At 47.6% G+C, this 13,500-nt stretch overlaps 1 protein-coding gene across 3 annotated transcripts in view; it reads right to left on the reverse strand.

Moving 5' to 3' along the window:
* LOC140389583 (mediator of RNA polymerase II transcription subunit 12-like protein) overlaps positions 1-13,500 on the reverse strand; it is a 731,598-nt gene that overhangs the window by 101,175 nt on the left and 616,923 nt on the right. For all 3 annotated transcript variants that reach the window (XM_072473837.1, XM_072473838.1, XM_072473836.1), the window contains exons 34-35: positions 11,641-11,750; positions 4,383-4,518 (exon numbers count right to left, since the gene is read on the reverse strand). In XM_072473837.1, the coding sequence (XP_072329938.1) occupies positions 4,383-4,518; positions 11,641-11,750 (246 nt within the window). The remainder of the gene's footprint in view (positions 1-4,382; positions 4,519-11,640; positions 11,751-13,500) is intronic.

Raw genomic sequence — 13,500 nt, forward strand, 5'->3', positions numbered from 1 at the left:
AAGGATGGGTGGGGCAGGTGTTTCATTCGGGGCTAGATGCGAAAAACAGGGGGGTGGCTATATTAGTGGGGAAGCGGGTGATGTTTGAGGCAAAGACCATAATGGCGGATAGTGGGGACAGATACGTGATGGTGAGTGGCAAATTACAGGGGGAGGCGGTAGTCTTAGTGAACGTATATGCCCCGAACTGGGATGATGCCAACTTTATGAGGCGCATGTTAGGACGTATCCCGGACCTAGAGGTGGGGAAGTTGGTAATGGGTGGAGATTTTAACACGGTGCTGGAACCAGGGCTGGACAGATCGAGGTCCAGGACCGGAAGGAGGCCGGCAGCAGCCAAGGTGCTTAAGGACTTTATGGAGCAGATGGGAGGAGTAGACCCATGGAGATTTAGTAGATCTAGGAGTAAGGAGTTTTCGTTTTTCTCCTATGTCCACAAAGTTTATTCGCGAATAGACTTTTTTGTTTTGGGAAGGGCGCTGATCCCGAAGGTGACGGGGATGGAGTATACGGCTATAGCTATTTCGGATCACGCTCCACACTGGGTGGACTTGGAGATAGGGGAGGAAAAAGAACAGCGTCCACCCTGGAGAATGGACATGGGACTAATGTCGGACGAGGGGGTGTGTTTAAGGGTGATGGGGTGTATTGAAAGGTACTTGGAACTCAACGATAATGGGGAGGTCCAGGTGGGAGTGGTCTGGGAGGCGCTGAAGGCAGTGGTTAGAGGGGAGCTGATATCAATCAGGGCACATAAAGGAAAGCAGGAGGGTAGGGAACGGGAGCGGTTGCTGAAAGAACTTCTGAGGGTGGACAGGCAATATGCGGAGGCACCGGAGGAGGGACTGTACAAGGAAAGGCAAAGGCTACATGTAGAATTTGATTTGCTGACTATGGGTACTGCAGAGGCACAGTGGAGGAAGGCACAGGGTGTACAGTACGAATATGGGGAGAAGGCGAGCAGGTTGCTGGCCCACCAACTGAGGAAAAGGGGAGCAGCGAGGGAGATAGGGGGAGTGAGGGATGAGGAGGGAGAGATGGAGCGGGGAGCGGAGAGAGTGAATGGAGTGTTCAAGGCATTCTATGAAAGATTGTATGAAGCTCAGCCCCCGGATGGGAAGGAGAGAATGATGTGTTTTCTGGACCAGCTGGAATTTCCTAAGGTGGAGGAGCAGGAGAGGGTGGGACTGGGAGCACAGATCGAAATGGAGGAAGTAGTGAAAGGAATTAGGAGCATGCAGGCGGGGAAGGTCTCGGGACCGGACGGATTCCCAGTTGAATTTTACAGGAAATATGTGGACTTGCTGGCCCCGCTACTGATGAGAACCTTTAATGAGGCGAGGGAAAGGGGCAGCTGCCGCCGACTATGTCAGAGGCAACGATATCGCTTCTCCTAAAGAAGGAAAAGGACCCGCTGCAATGCGGGTCCTATAGACCTATTTCCCTCCTAAATGTAGACGCTAAGATTCTGGCCAAGGTAATGGCAATGAGGATAGAGGATTGTGTCCCGGGGGTGGTCCATGAGGACCAAACTGGGTTTGTGAAGGGGAGACAGCTGAATACGAATATACGGAGGCTGCTAGGGGTAATGATGATGCCCCCACCAGAGGGGGAAGCGGAGATAGTGGTGGCGATGGATGCCGAGAAAGCATTTGATAGAGTGGAGTGGGATTATTTGTGGGAGGTGCTGAGGAGATTTGGCTTTGGAGATGAGTATATTAGATGGGTACAGCTGCTGTATAGGGCCCCGATGGCGAGCGTGGTCACGAATGAACGGGGGTCTGCATATTTTCGGCTCCATAGAGGGACGAGGCAGGGATGTCCTCTGTCCCCATTATTGTTTGCACTGGCGATTGAGCCCCTGGCAATAGCATTGAGGGGTTCCAGGAAGTGGAGGGGAGTACTCAGGGGAGGAGAAGAACACCGGGTATCTCTGTATGCGGACGATTTGTTGTTGTATGTGGCAGACCCGGCGGAGGGGATGCCAGAGATAATGCGGATACTTGGGGAGTTTGGAGAATTTTCAGGATATAAATTGAACATGGGGAAAAGTGAGTTGTTTGTGGTGCATCCAGGGGAGCAGAGCAGAGAAATAGAGGACTTACCGTTGAGGAAGGTAACAAGGGACTTTCGGTACTTGGGGATCCAGATAGCCAAGAATTGGGGCACATTGCATAGGCTAAATTTAACGCGGTTGGTGGAACAGATGGAGGAGGACTTTAAGAGATGGGACATGGTGTCCCTGTCACTGGCAGGGAGGGTGCAGGCGGTTAAAATGGTGGTCCTCCCGAGATTCCTTTTTGTGTTTCAGTGCCTCCCGGTGGTGATCACGAAGGCTTTTTTCAAAAGAATTGAGAAGAGTATCATGAGCTTTGTGTGGGCCGGGAAGACCCCGAGAGTGAGGAGGGGATTTTTGCAGCGTAGTAGGGATAGGGGGGGGCTGGCACTACCGAGCCTAAGTGAGTACTACTGGGCCGCCAATATCTCAATGGTGTGTAAGTGGATGGGAGAAGAGGAGGGAGCGGCGTGGAAGAGGTTGGAGAGGGCGTCCTGTAGGGGGACTAGCCTACAAGCTATGGTGACGGCGCCGTTGCCGTTCTCACCGAAGAAATACACCACAAGCCCGGTGGTGGTGGCTACACTGAAAATTTGGGGGCAGTGGAGACGGCATAGGGGAAAGACGGGAGCCTCGGTGCGGTCCCCGATAAGAAATAACCATAGGTTTGTTCCGGGGAGAATGGATGGGGGATTTGGAACATGGCAAAGAGCAGGGGGTAACACAATTGAGAGATCTGTTCGTAGATGGGACGTTTGCAAGTCTGGGAGCGCTGACCGAAAAATATGGGTTGCCCCAAGGGAATGCATTCCGGTATATGCAACTGAGGGCTTTTGCGAGGCAACAGGTGAGGGAATTCCCGCAGCTCCCGACGCAGGAGGTGCAGGACAGAGTGATCTCAAAGACATGGGTGGGGGACGGTAAGGTATCAGACATATATAGGGAAATGAGGGACGAGGGGGAGATTATGGTCGATGAGCTGACAGGGAAATGGGAAGAGGAGCTGGGGGAGGAGATCGAGGAGGGGCTGTGGGCTGATGCCCTAAGTAGGGTAAACTCATCGTCCTCGTGTGCCAGGCTAAGCCTGATACAATTTAAGGTGTTACACAGGGCGCATATGACTGGAGCACGGCTCAGTAAATTTTTTGGAGTAGAGGATAGGAATGCGAGATGCTCAAGAAGCCCAGCGAATCACACCCACATGTTCTGGTCATGTCCGGCACTACAGGGGTTTTGGGTGGGGGTGACAAAGGTGCTTTCGAAGGTGGTGGGGGTCCAGGTCGAACCAAGCTGGGGGTTGGCTATATTCGGGGTTGCAGAAGAGCCGGGAGTGCAGGAGGCGAAAGAGGCTGATGTTTTGGCCTTTGCGTCCCTAGTAGCCCGGCGCAGGATACTGTTGATGTGGAAGGAAGCCAAGCCCCCGGGTGTGCAGACCTGGAAAAATGACATGGCAGGGTTTATAAAGTTGGAACGGATTAAGTTCGTCCTAAGGGGATCGGCTCAAGGGTTCACCAGGTGGTGGCAACCGTTCGTCGAATACCTCACAGAAAGATAGAGGGAATGGAAAAGAAGAAGACAGCAGCAGCAACCCGGGGGGGGGGGGGGAGGAACCAGAAGGACTCTCAGGGATGTTAGTGTATATGTATAATATGTATAGGTAGTTGTTATAGGTAATTGTATATTGGATTGTTGGATTGTATTTTGGAGAGTATTTATTTTGGACAAGGCAGTTGCCATGTAGTTTCGTTTTTGATTTTGTTTATATATTATTTATTTCTTTGTTTAAAAATGGTCATTGTTATTTATATTGTTATATTGCTGTGTAAAGGATACACAATGTACTGTCAAGATTGGCCAAAAATTTTGAATAAAATATATATTTTTTTAAAAATTAAAGGTGTTGAAACACAATCATTTCAGGCTCCTTCCCCTGGCCTGGGGAACTGGAAATTTACAAGCACCCACAAATAAAAACATCGGTTAACTTATTGTGAACACCACCAATGGGTCAGGGGAGGTGGAGATGGGGGGGTTGGGGGGTTGCGGGCAACCTTATCACAAAGGTAAGCAAAACTAAAGATCAAATATTGCAGTAAAGAGTCACCAAGGTGATGGAAGTATTTGAAATAAGCCACCTTAAAACATGAAAATTACACAAGAACCCAGAAGTTCTAAGAGAGATCGTTGACCTGAAACATTAATTTTGTTTCTCCCTGCTCAAAGACTTCCAGACCCGCTGAGTAGTTTAGCATTTTCTGCTTTTGTTTCAGATTTCCAGCTTCTGCGGTATTTTGCTTTAGGTTCAAGAATGACGTGTTTGACTCACCTTTAGTTTCTTCACTAAATTCATATAGGCTCGCTTGTTTTCTTCTGATCCTCCTTGGGAGGCACTGGATAGATCTGATGCCAGGGTCCCGTTGATTAAGACACCCAGCATGTCTAGCACGGTGGTGAAGAGTTCACTGAGAAAACCAAAGAGAAAAATCACATTGACCGTGAACAATTTTAACTGGACTGCGTCCACAACAAATATTGCTAATTCTTCGCAGAAAATAAAACTGCATCATTCCTCTTGACAGAGTGATACTTAGTCTTGGGCTCCAGTATGGATTTTACCATTGGCAAAATGCAACCAGGACCAAGGAAAAAGTCAAAAACTTTCATTCAGATAATCAACCTCAGTTTCACTTTTGGTACTGCAAAAATGGAAAGGCAAGAGGTGAGGGTGACACAAAGAATCCACAGAGGGCTACAGACACAGAGGGGTACAGACACAGAGGGGTACAGACACAGAGGGGTACAGACACAGAGGGGTACAGACACAGAGGGGCATAGACACAGAGGGGTACAGACACAGAGGGGTACAGACACAGAGGGGTACAGACACAGAGGGGTATAGACACAGAGGGGTACAGACACAGAGGGGTACAGACACAGAGGGGTAGAGACACAGAGGGGTAGAGACACAGAGGGGTATAGACACAGAGGGGTACAGACACAGAGGGGTATAGACACAGAGGGTTATAGACAGAGAGGGGTATAGACACAGAGGGGTAGAGACACAGAGGGGTATAGACACAGAGGGGTATAGACACAGAGGGGTAGAGACACAGAGGGGTACAGACACAGAGGGGTACAGACACAGAGGGGTACAGACACAGAGGGGTATAGACACAGACAGGTATAGACACAGAGGGTTATAGACAGAGAGGGGTATGGACACAGAGGGGTATAGACACAGAGGGGTATAGACACAGAGGGGTATAGACACAGAGGGGTAGAGACACAGAGGGGTATAGACACAGAGGGTTTTAGACACAGAGGACTTTAGACACAGAGGGGTACAGACACAGAGGGGTATAGACACAGCGGGGTATAGACACAGAGGACTTTAGATACAGAGGGGTTTAGACACAGTGGGGTATAGACACAGAGGGGTACAGACACAGAGGGGTATAGACACAGAGGGGTATAGACACAGAGGGGTAGAGACACAGAGGGGTATAGACACAGAGGGTTATAGACACAGAGGACTTTAGACACAGAGGACTTTAGACACAGAGGGGTACAGACACAAAGGACTTTAGGCACAGAGGGGTATAGACACAGAGGGTTATAGACACAGAGGGGTATAGACACAGAGCGGTATAGACACAGAGCGGTATAGACACAGAGGGGTATAGACACAGAGGGGTATAGACACAGAGGGTTATAGACACAGAGGGTTATAGACACAGAGGGTTATAGACACAGAGGACTTTAGACACAGAGGGGTACAGCCACAAAGAACATTATGCACAGTGGGGTATAGACACAGAGGGTATAGACACAAAGGACTTTAGACACAGAGGGGTAGAGACACAGAGGGGTATAGACACAGAGGGGTATAGACACAGAGGACTTTAGACACAGAGGGGTACAGCCACAAAGGACTTTATGCACAGAGGGGTATAGACACAGAGGGGTATAGACACAAAGGACTTTAGACACAGAGGAGTAGAGACACAGAGGGGTAGAGACACAGAGGGGTATAGACACAGAGGGGTATAGACACAGAGGGGTACAGGCACAGAGGGGTACAGGCACAGAGGGGTACAGGCACAGAGGGGTACAGGCACAGAGGGGTACAGGCACAGAGGGGTACAGGCACAGAGGGGTACAGGCACAGAGGACTTTAGACACAGACGGGTATAGACACAAAGGACTTTAGACATAGAGGGGTACAGACACAGCAGGGTATAGACACAGAGGGGTATAGACACAGAGGGGTATAGACACAGAGGGGTATAGACACAGACGGGTATAGACACAGAGGGGTAGAGACACAGAGGGGTAGAGACACAGAGGGGTAGAGATACAGCGGGGTATAGACACAGAGGGGTATAGACACAGAGGGGTACAGACACAGAGGGTTATAGACACAGAAGGGTAGAGACACAGAGGGGTATAGACACAGAGGGGTATAGACACAGAGGGGTACAGACACAGAGGGGTACAGACACAGAGGACTTTAGACACAGAGGGGTATAGACACAGAGGACTTTAGACACAGAGGGGTACAGCCACAAAGGACTTTATGCACAGAGGGGTATAGACACAGAGGGGTATAGACACAAAGGACTTTAGACACAGAGGGGTATAGACACAGAGGGGTAGAGACACAGAGGGGTACAGGCACAGATTGGTACAGGCACAGAGGGGTATAGACACAGAGGACTTTAGACACAGACGGGTATAGACACAAAGGACTTTAGACATAGAGGGGTACAGACACAGCGGGGTATAGACACAGAGGGGTATAGACACAGAGGGGTATAGACACAGAGGGGTACAGACACAGAGGGGTACAGACACAGAGGGGTATAGACACAGAAGGGTAGAGACACAGAGGGGTATAGACACAGAGGGGTATAGACACAGAGGGGTACAGACACAGAGTGGTACAGACACAGAGGGGTACAGACACAGAGGGGTATAGACACAGAGGGCTATAGACACAGAGGGTTATAGACACAGAGGGTTATAGACACAGAGGGGTACAGACACAGAGGGGTACAGACACAAAGGACTTTAGGCACAGAGGGGTATAGACACAGAGGGTTATAGACACAGAGGGGTATAGACACAGAGCGGTATAGACACAGAGCGGTATAGACACAGAGCGGTATAGACACAGAGGGCTATAGACACAGAGGGTTATAGACACAGAGGGTTATAGACACAGAGGACTTTAGACACAGAGGGGTATAGACACAGAGGACTTTAGACACAGAGGGGTACAGCCACAAAGGACTTTATGCACAGAGGGGTATAGACACAGAGGGGTATAGACACAAAGGACTTTAGACACAGAGGGGTATAGACACAGAGGGGTATAGACACAGCGGGGTACAGGCACAGAGGGGTACAGGCACAGATTGGTACAGGCACAGAGGGGTATAGACACAGAGGACTTTAGACACAGACGGGTATAGACACAAAGGACTTTAGACATAGAGGGGTACAGACACAGCGGGGTATAGACACAGAGGGGTATAGACACAGAGGGGTATAGACACAGAGGGGTATAGACACAGAGAGGTATAGACACAGAGAGGTATAGACACAGAAGGGTATAGATAAAGAGGGGTATGGACACAAAGGATGTTAGACACAGAGGGGTTTAGACACAGAGGGGTATAGACACAGCGGGGTACAGACACAGAGGGGTATAGACACAGAGGGGTATAGACACAGAGGGGTATAGACACAGAGGGACACAGACACAGAGGGATATAGGCAAGTTAGGTCAGTGGGCAAAAACTTGACAGATGGAATATAATGTAGGAAAATGTGAAGTTATGCACTTTGGTAGGAAAAATAAAGGAGCTGAATATTATTTAAATGGAGAGAGACTGCAGAAAACTGCAGCACTGCAGGGTTTAGGGGTTCTTGTGCATAAATCAAAAAAGCTGGCTTGCATGTTTCGCAGGCAATTGGGAAGGCAAATGTTAGCCTTTTGTTTCAAAGGAAATGAAGTATAAAAATAGGAAAGTCCTGCTAAAACTATATAAGACACTAGTTAGACCACACTTGGAATATTGTGAATGGTTTTGGTCCCCTTATCCAACTGTTATGGGTCGAAGGTTTAGAGAACCCCAAAGTGTATCATGGAGTTCACCTAACCCACAACTTTTAATAGATTATGGTATGGGGAGCACACGACCCAATCTACAGGTGTGGTACAGCAGAAATGGAAAAGTATTTTTTAAAGCAAAACAATGTTTATTCTATGAACTCAAGTTAACCTTTTTAAAACATACAGTGAACATTTTAGCAACCATTAATTCAAATACAACCCCCAAAGAATACAACACTAAGTAATCCTTAAGCTGTCCTTTTAACATCCATCGGACCTAACAAAAACCTGTAAACAGAAGCACATCAGGTTAAAGTCACTACTGAGAGCAGTTATTAGTTTTAAATCACCAAAGGATCAATTTACAGTTTTTAGATTACAGAGAGAGAGAGACTAATACCCCTTCTGGCTGTGACTGCAGCTGTCCAGCTCTGAAAACGAAACTAAAACACACACTGCAGCAAACATCCTAAAATGAAAGTAAAAACCTGACAGACAGCCCAGCTCCACCCAATCTCTGACATCACTGATAAACACCCATATCTTAAAGATACATTTCTTAAACACCCACTTCTTAAAGGTACTCTCACATGACACAACGCAAGATATACTGGCGTTGGAGTCAATACAGAGAAGCTTCACAAGGTTGATCCCATGTGTGGAGGGATTTCTTTATGAGGAGAGGTTGAGTAGGTTGGGCCTGTACTCATTGGAGTTTAGAATAATGGGAGGTGACTTTATTGAGACATATAGGATTCTCGGCAGGCTTGTAAAGGTAGCATACTGAGTGGATGTTTCTTCTTGTGGGAGAGTCTAAGACAAGAGGACATAATCTCAGAGGAAGGGGGTCATACATTTAAGACAGAGGTGAGGAGGAATTTCGTCTCTCAGAGAGTAGTCTATCGGTGGAATTCTTTACTGGAGAAGGCTGTAGAGGTTGGGTCGTTAAGTATGCTCAAGGCAGAGACAGACAGATTTTTAATCAGTAACTGAATCAATTTATGGGTTATGGGGATAAGGCGGAAAGTGGAGTCGAGGGTTATATCAGGGCAGCCATGATCTCATTGAATGGCGGAGCAGAATTGTTGGGCCGAATGGCCTACTTCTGCTCTTATATCTTATGGTCTTAAATTGTCAGTGAGAAGTGGGAGGGTTTTTTCCCCAAGCGTCAATGCAACTTTAATGCAAAATTTGCTGTTTTTCCAGCGTTCCCAATGATTTTCCACTGATGCAATGATAGACCATTAGACCAAGGAGGGCTTTCCCTAAAATTCAACCCCAACGATTTTTCACTAAACTTCAAATCTAGGTGCTCATTTCTATGAAGAACCATGTTGTGAATTCATTAGCACCTCTTCATTATTCTGAAATATTGGCGAGTCAAATAAATGATATGCAAAGAGAAATTTCATAATTTTGCTGGGGCGACTTATAACCTTTATTCCTTTTTAATCTACGGCCCTGCTACTGCACATTTCTCTGTTCTCAGTTTGTTCAGCTCCAGAACACCGGGCATCAATACAGCTCCTTCTCTTCCTCTATAGTCAAACGGGACATTATCAGAATGGCCATAAGTTAGGAGAGAGGAATGTGCATCATCACTAAAGGCAAGCATGCAGTTACAGCAAGCAGAAAAGAAGGCAAATGGGTATGCTGGCCTTCATAATGAGACAATTCAAGTACAGGAGCAGGGATGTCTTGCTGCAATAATAATAATAATTGCTTATTGTCACAAGTCGGCTTCAATGACGTTACTGTGAAAAGCCCCCAGTCGCCACATTCCGGTGCCTGTTCGGGGAGGCCAGTACGGGAATTGAACTCCCGCTGCTGGCATTGTTCTACATTACAAGCCAGCTCTTTAGCCCACTGTGCTAAACCAGCCCCTATACAAGGCCTTGTGTGCAATTTTGGTCTCCTTATCTGAGGAAGGATGTTCGTGCTCTAGAGGAAGTGCAGCGAAGGTTTACCAGACTGATTGCGAGGATGACGGGACTGACGTACGAGGGTAGACTGAATCAGTTCAGATTGTATTCGCTCAGGTGGCATGGTGGCACATTGGTTAGCACTGCTGCCTCACGGCACCGAGGACCTGGGGTCGATCCCGGCCCCGGGTCACTGTCGTGCGGAGTTTGCATATTCGCCCCGTGTTTGCGTGGGTCTCACCCCCACAGCCCAAAGATGTGTATGGTAGGTCAATTGGCTACACTAAATTTCCTCTTAATTGGAAAAAATAATTGCGCACTCGAAATTTTTAAAAAAGGATTGTATTCGCTGGAGTTCAGAAGAATGAGGGCGGATCTCATATAAAATCCTGAAAGGCCTAGACAGGGTAGATGCAGGAAGGCTGTTCCCGATGGTGGGTGTTTCCAGAGCCAGGGGTCACAGTCTTGAGGGGTAGACCATTTAGGACAGACTTCATGAGAACTTTCTTCACCCAGTGAGTGGTCGGCCTGTGGAATTTGTTACCACAGGAAGTAGTCGAGGCCAAAACATTGTGGGCTGGATTCGTCCACCCCACCTGCCGCAAGATCGCCACGGGCGAGATGCAGACAATGGAAAAGTCCATTGACCTTGGACGGGATTCTCCGGATGCCGAGCAGGCCGGGGAATCCCGCCCTGCATGTTTTCAAGAAGCAGTTAGATATCGCACTTGGGGCGACGGCAATCAAAGGATATGGGGGAAAGCGGGATTCGGCTATTGAGTTGGATGATCGGCCATGATCATAATGAATGGCAGAGCAGGCTTGGAGGGCCGAATGGCCTGCCCCTGCTCCTATTTTCTATGTTTTTATGAAAGCAAGAGATATAGGGTGAATACAAAATGCAAAGTGCTAAATTTTAAGATCTCCAGCGAGACCACAGAAGTTTTAACTGTGGCTCCTCTTCCAATTTGCATGATGCAGGCTGGCAAAGTCCAATCAACAAATTATTGCTCCAGAATTTTCCCTCATTACAGGTATAAGGTCTGTCAAAAATGGTATATAAAAAGGAGGAAAATGGGAAAACAGTAAATCGTATCATAGAGCTTGATGTAGAGCAGACACGCAAAGGCCCAAAGTGTTTCCTTTGGTGCTGAAAAGTTCTCTGACCCGTCACAATGCATGGGAATTTTGGCTCCCTGCCCCCATCCCGCGGCATGTTTTCCAGCGCGGAGCCGGCTAGTCATTGACTGCCGGAAGAATCTTCCTGTCCTGCCGCCGTCAATGGGTATCCCCACTGTTCACAGCCTCCACTGTCAGGGAACCCGCAGTGATGGTGGTGGGGGGGGGGGGTTATGTCATGCCCTTTATCTTCTTCAGGTTACACGACAGTGGACGTGTGAACATTTTTCAAAACTCAGCAAAACTTTCCTTGAAAATGTTCGACTCGTCTATACATTCCATCTCAATATAAAATTCCCACACGATTTATTCAGATTGTTCAGCATTCATCCTCTGCCTCATTATTAATTAAAATAAATATTTACTTGTTAGTCTGCACGTCAACAGTTCCTGAGGTAATTATCTGAAGGAGTAATACAGCCCAATCTGTCGTCCATTGGGTGCTGCGCTGGACAGTGTCAAACATCCCACCAACCTAGAAAGGTAGATACAAAAACAGTTACCCCACAAGGACGAAATACATTTTTTACAATCAATCCCATTAAACATCAATTCTTTCCCAAATGAAGAGTTAGCTGAGCAGGCCAACAAATTTTTATTTTAATATTTGAATGCAATGAGGCAAGGGACTATTTTAAAACCGTGATTGCACAGAAGAGGGTTGAGAAATTCTCTCGCGATCGATTTCCGGCGGATTTGGGGAGGCCTCTTGTACGTTCAGCAGAATCGATGTTACGAATGGGATGTTTTTGCCATCTTTACCAGCCACTGGGAGCACACACCGTCTTGGCTCAGCACTGCCCAGACCAGGCATTGCCTGCATAATATACCAGAATGCCAAACTCAGAATAATTCCCCCTACAGCATCAGTGACATTGGGTTTTAACCCTTTTCAACAGACCTGTGAACCGGTCTGCTAACTCCAGCAACGAAGAAGCAACAAAGTGGGGAAAGAAGCAAGCACCTCCTCTCATGAAGAAAACGCTTCCTCTTAAGTGGGGCCGACTTCCAGGAAGATTGTGAGGCAAAGTAAACAAAATATAAACTAGTGGTGCGTGGGCGGTCAAGCTTTGTAATGTTTAGATGAAGCTCACTTTACATTTCAGAAGTTCAGTCGTACTTTTGGGCTCTTTGCCCTGTTTATATTGTGCACCTCTTCCATAATGCTGGGACAAGAGCTTTTAGCAAGTTGCGGGATAGAATTGACTCTTCACCCCATACTATGTTTACAGAGGCCAAATCCCAGGAAACCGCACAACTGGAAGCATCTTTATTGTCCACCGGAGGTGCAGCTATCTCCAGAAATACTCTCAAAAACTCAATTCTATCAGAAGGTCATAAAACGTAGGAACAGAAGTAGGGCATTCAGCCCATCGAGTCTGTTCTGCCAGTCAATGAGACAGGACTGATTTCCCGCCTTATCCTCCTCGCCCTTGATTCTGATTATAAATCAGATTAAAATACTGATTAAAAATCTGTCTATCTCAGCCTTGAACATGCTTCACGACCCAGCCTCTACAGCTCTCTGCGGTAAAGAATCCCACAGATGCACTACCCTCTGAGAGAAGAAATTCTTCCTCATCTCTGTCTTAAATGGGTAATACCTCTGCCCTCTGCCCCTAGACTCTCTCACATGGGGAAACAACCTCTCAGCATCTACCCTGTCGAGCCACCTGAGGATCCTATAACATATCTACACCTGCAACGTAATGACAAAAATTGAGTCAAACCCGGTGAAGCTTGTGTCCGATATCATGGTTTTGCCTTGGTGAAATCTCCCTCTTCAAACTAAAACACAAGCAGGAACATGATAGGAACAAGAAGAGGCCATACAGCAGCTTGAGCATGCTCCGTCATTCAATATAATCAAGACTGACCTCCAGCCACAAGTCCACTCTCCCACCCGGTTCTCGCATCCTTTTATTCCCTTTGTGTTCCAGAAATCTGTCAACCTGTCTTGAACGTACTCAATGACTGAGCATGCACAGCCCTCTGGCATAGAGAATTCCAAAGAACCTGAGTGAAGACATTTCTCAACACCATCCTGCATGACGGACGCTTGGCCCTGGGACCCTGTCCCTTGGTTCTAGACCCTCCAGTCAGGATGGAGTCTCTCGGTATTAAACACGTCCAGCCCTTCTGCTTTTCAATGAGGTCAGCCATCAGGCTGCTGAACTCCAGAGAAGGTTGGCCCATTCTGTGCAATCCCAGGAAAATAACTACTG

The sequence above is a fragment of the Scyliorhinus torazame genome, chromosome 14, assembly GCF_047496885.1.
Source record: "Scyliorhinus torazame isolate Kashiwa2021f chromosome 14, sScyTor2.1, whole genome shotgun sequence".
Taxonomy (NCBI): domain Eukaryota; kingdom Metazoa; phylum Chordata; class Chondrichthyes; order Carcharhiniformes; family Scyliorhinidae; genus Scyliorhinus; species Scyliorhinus torazame.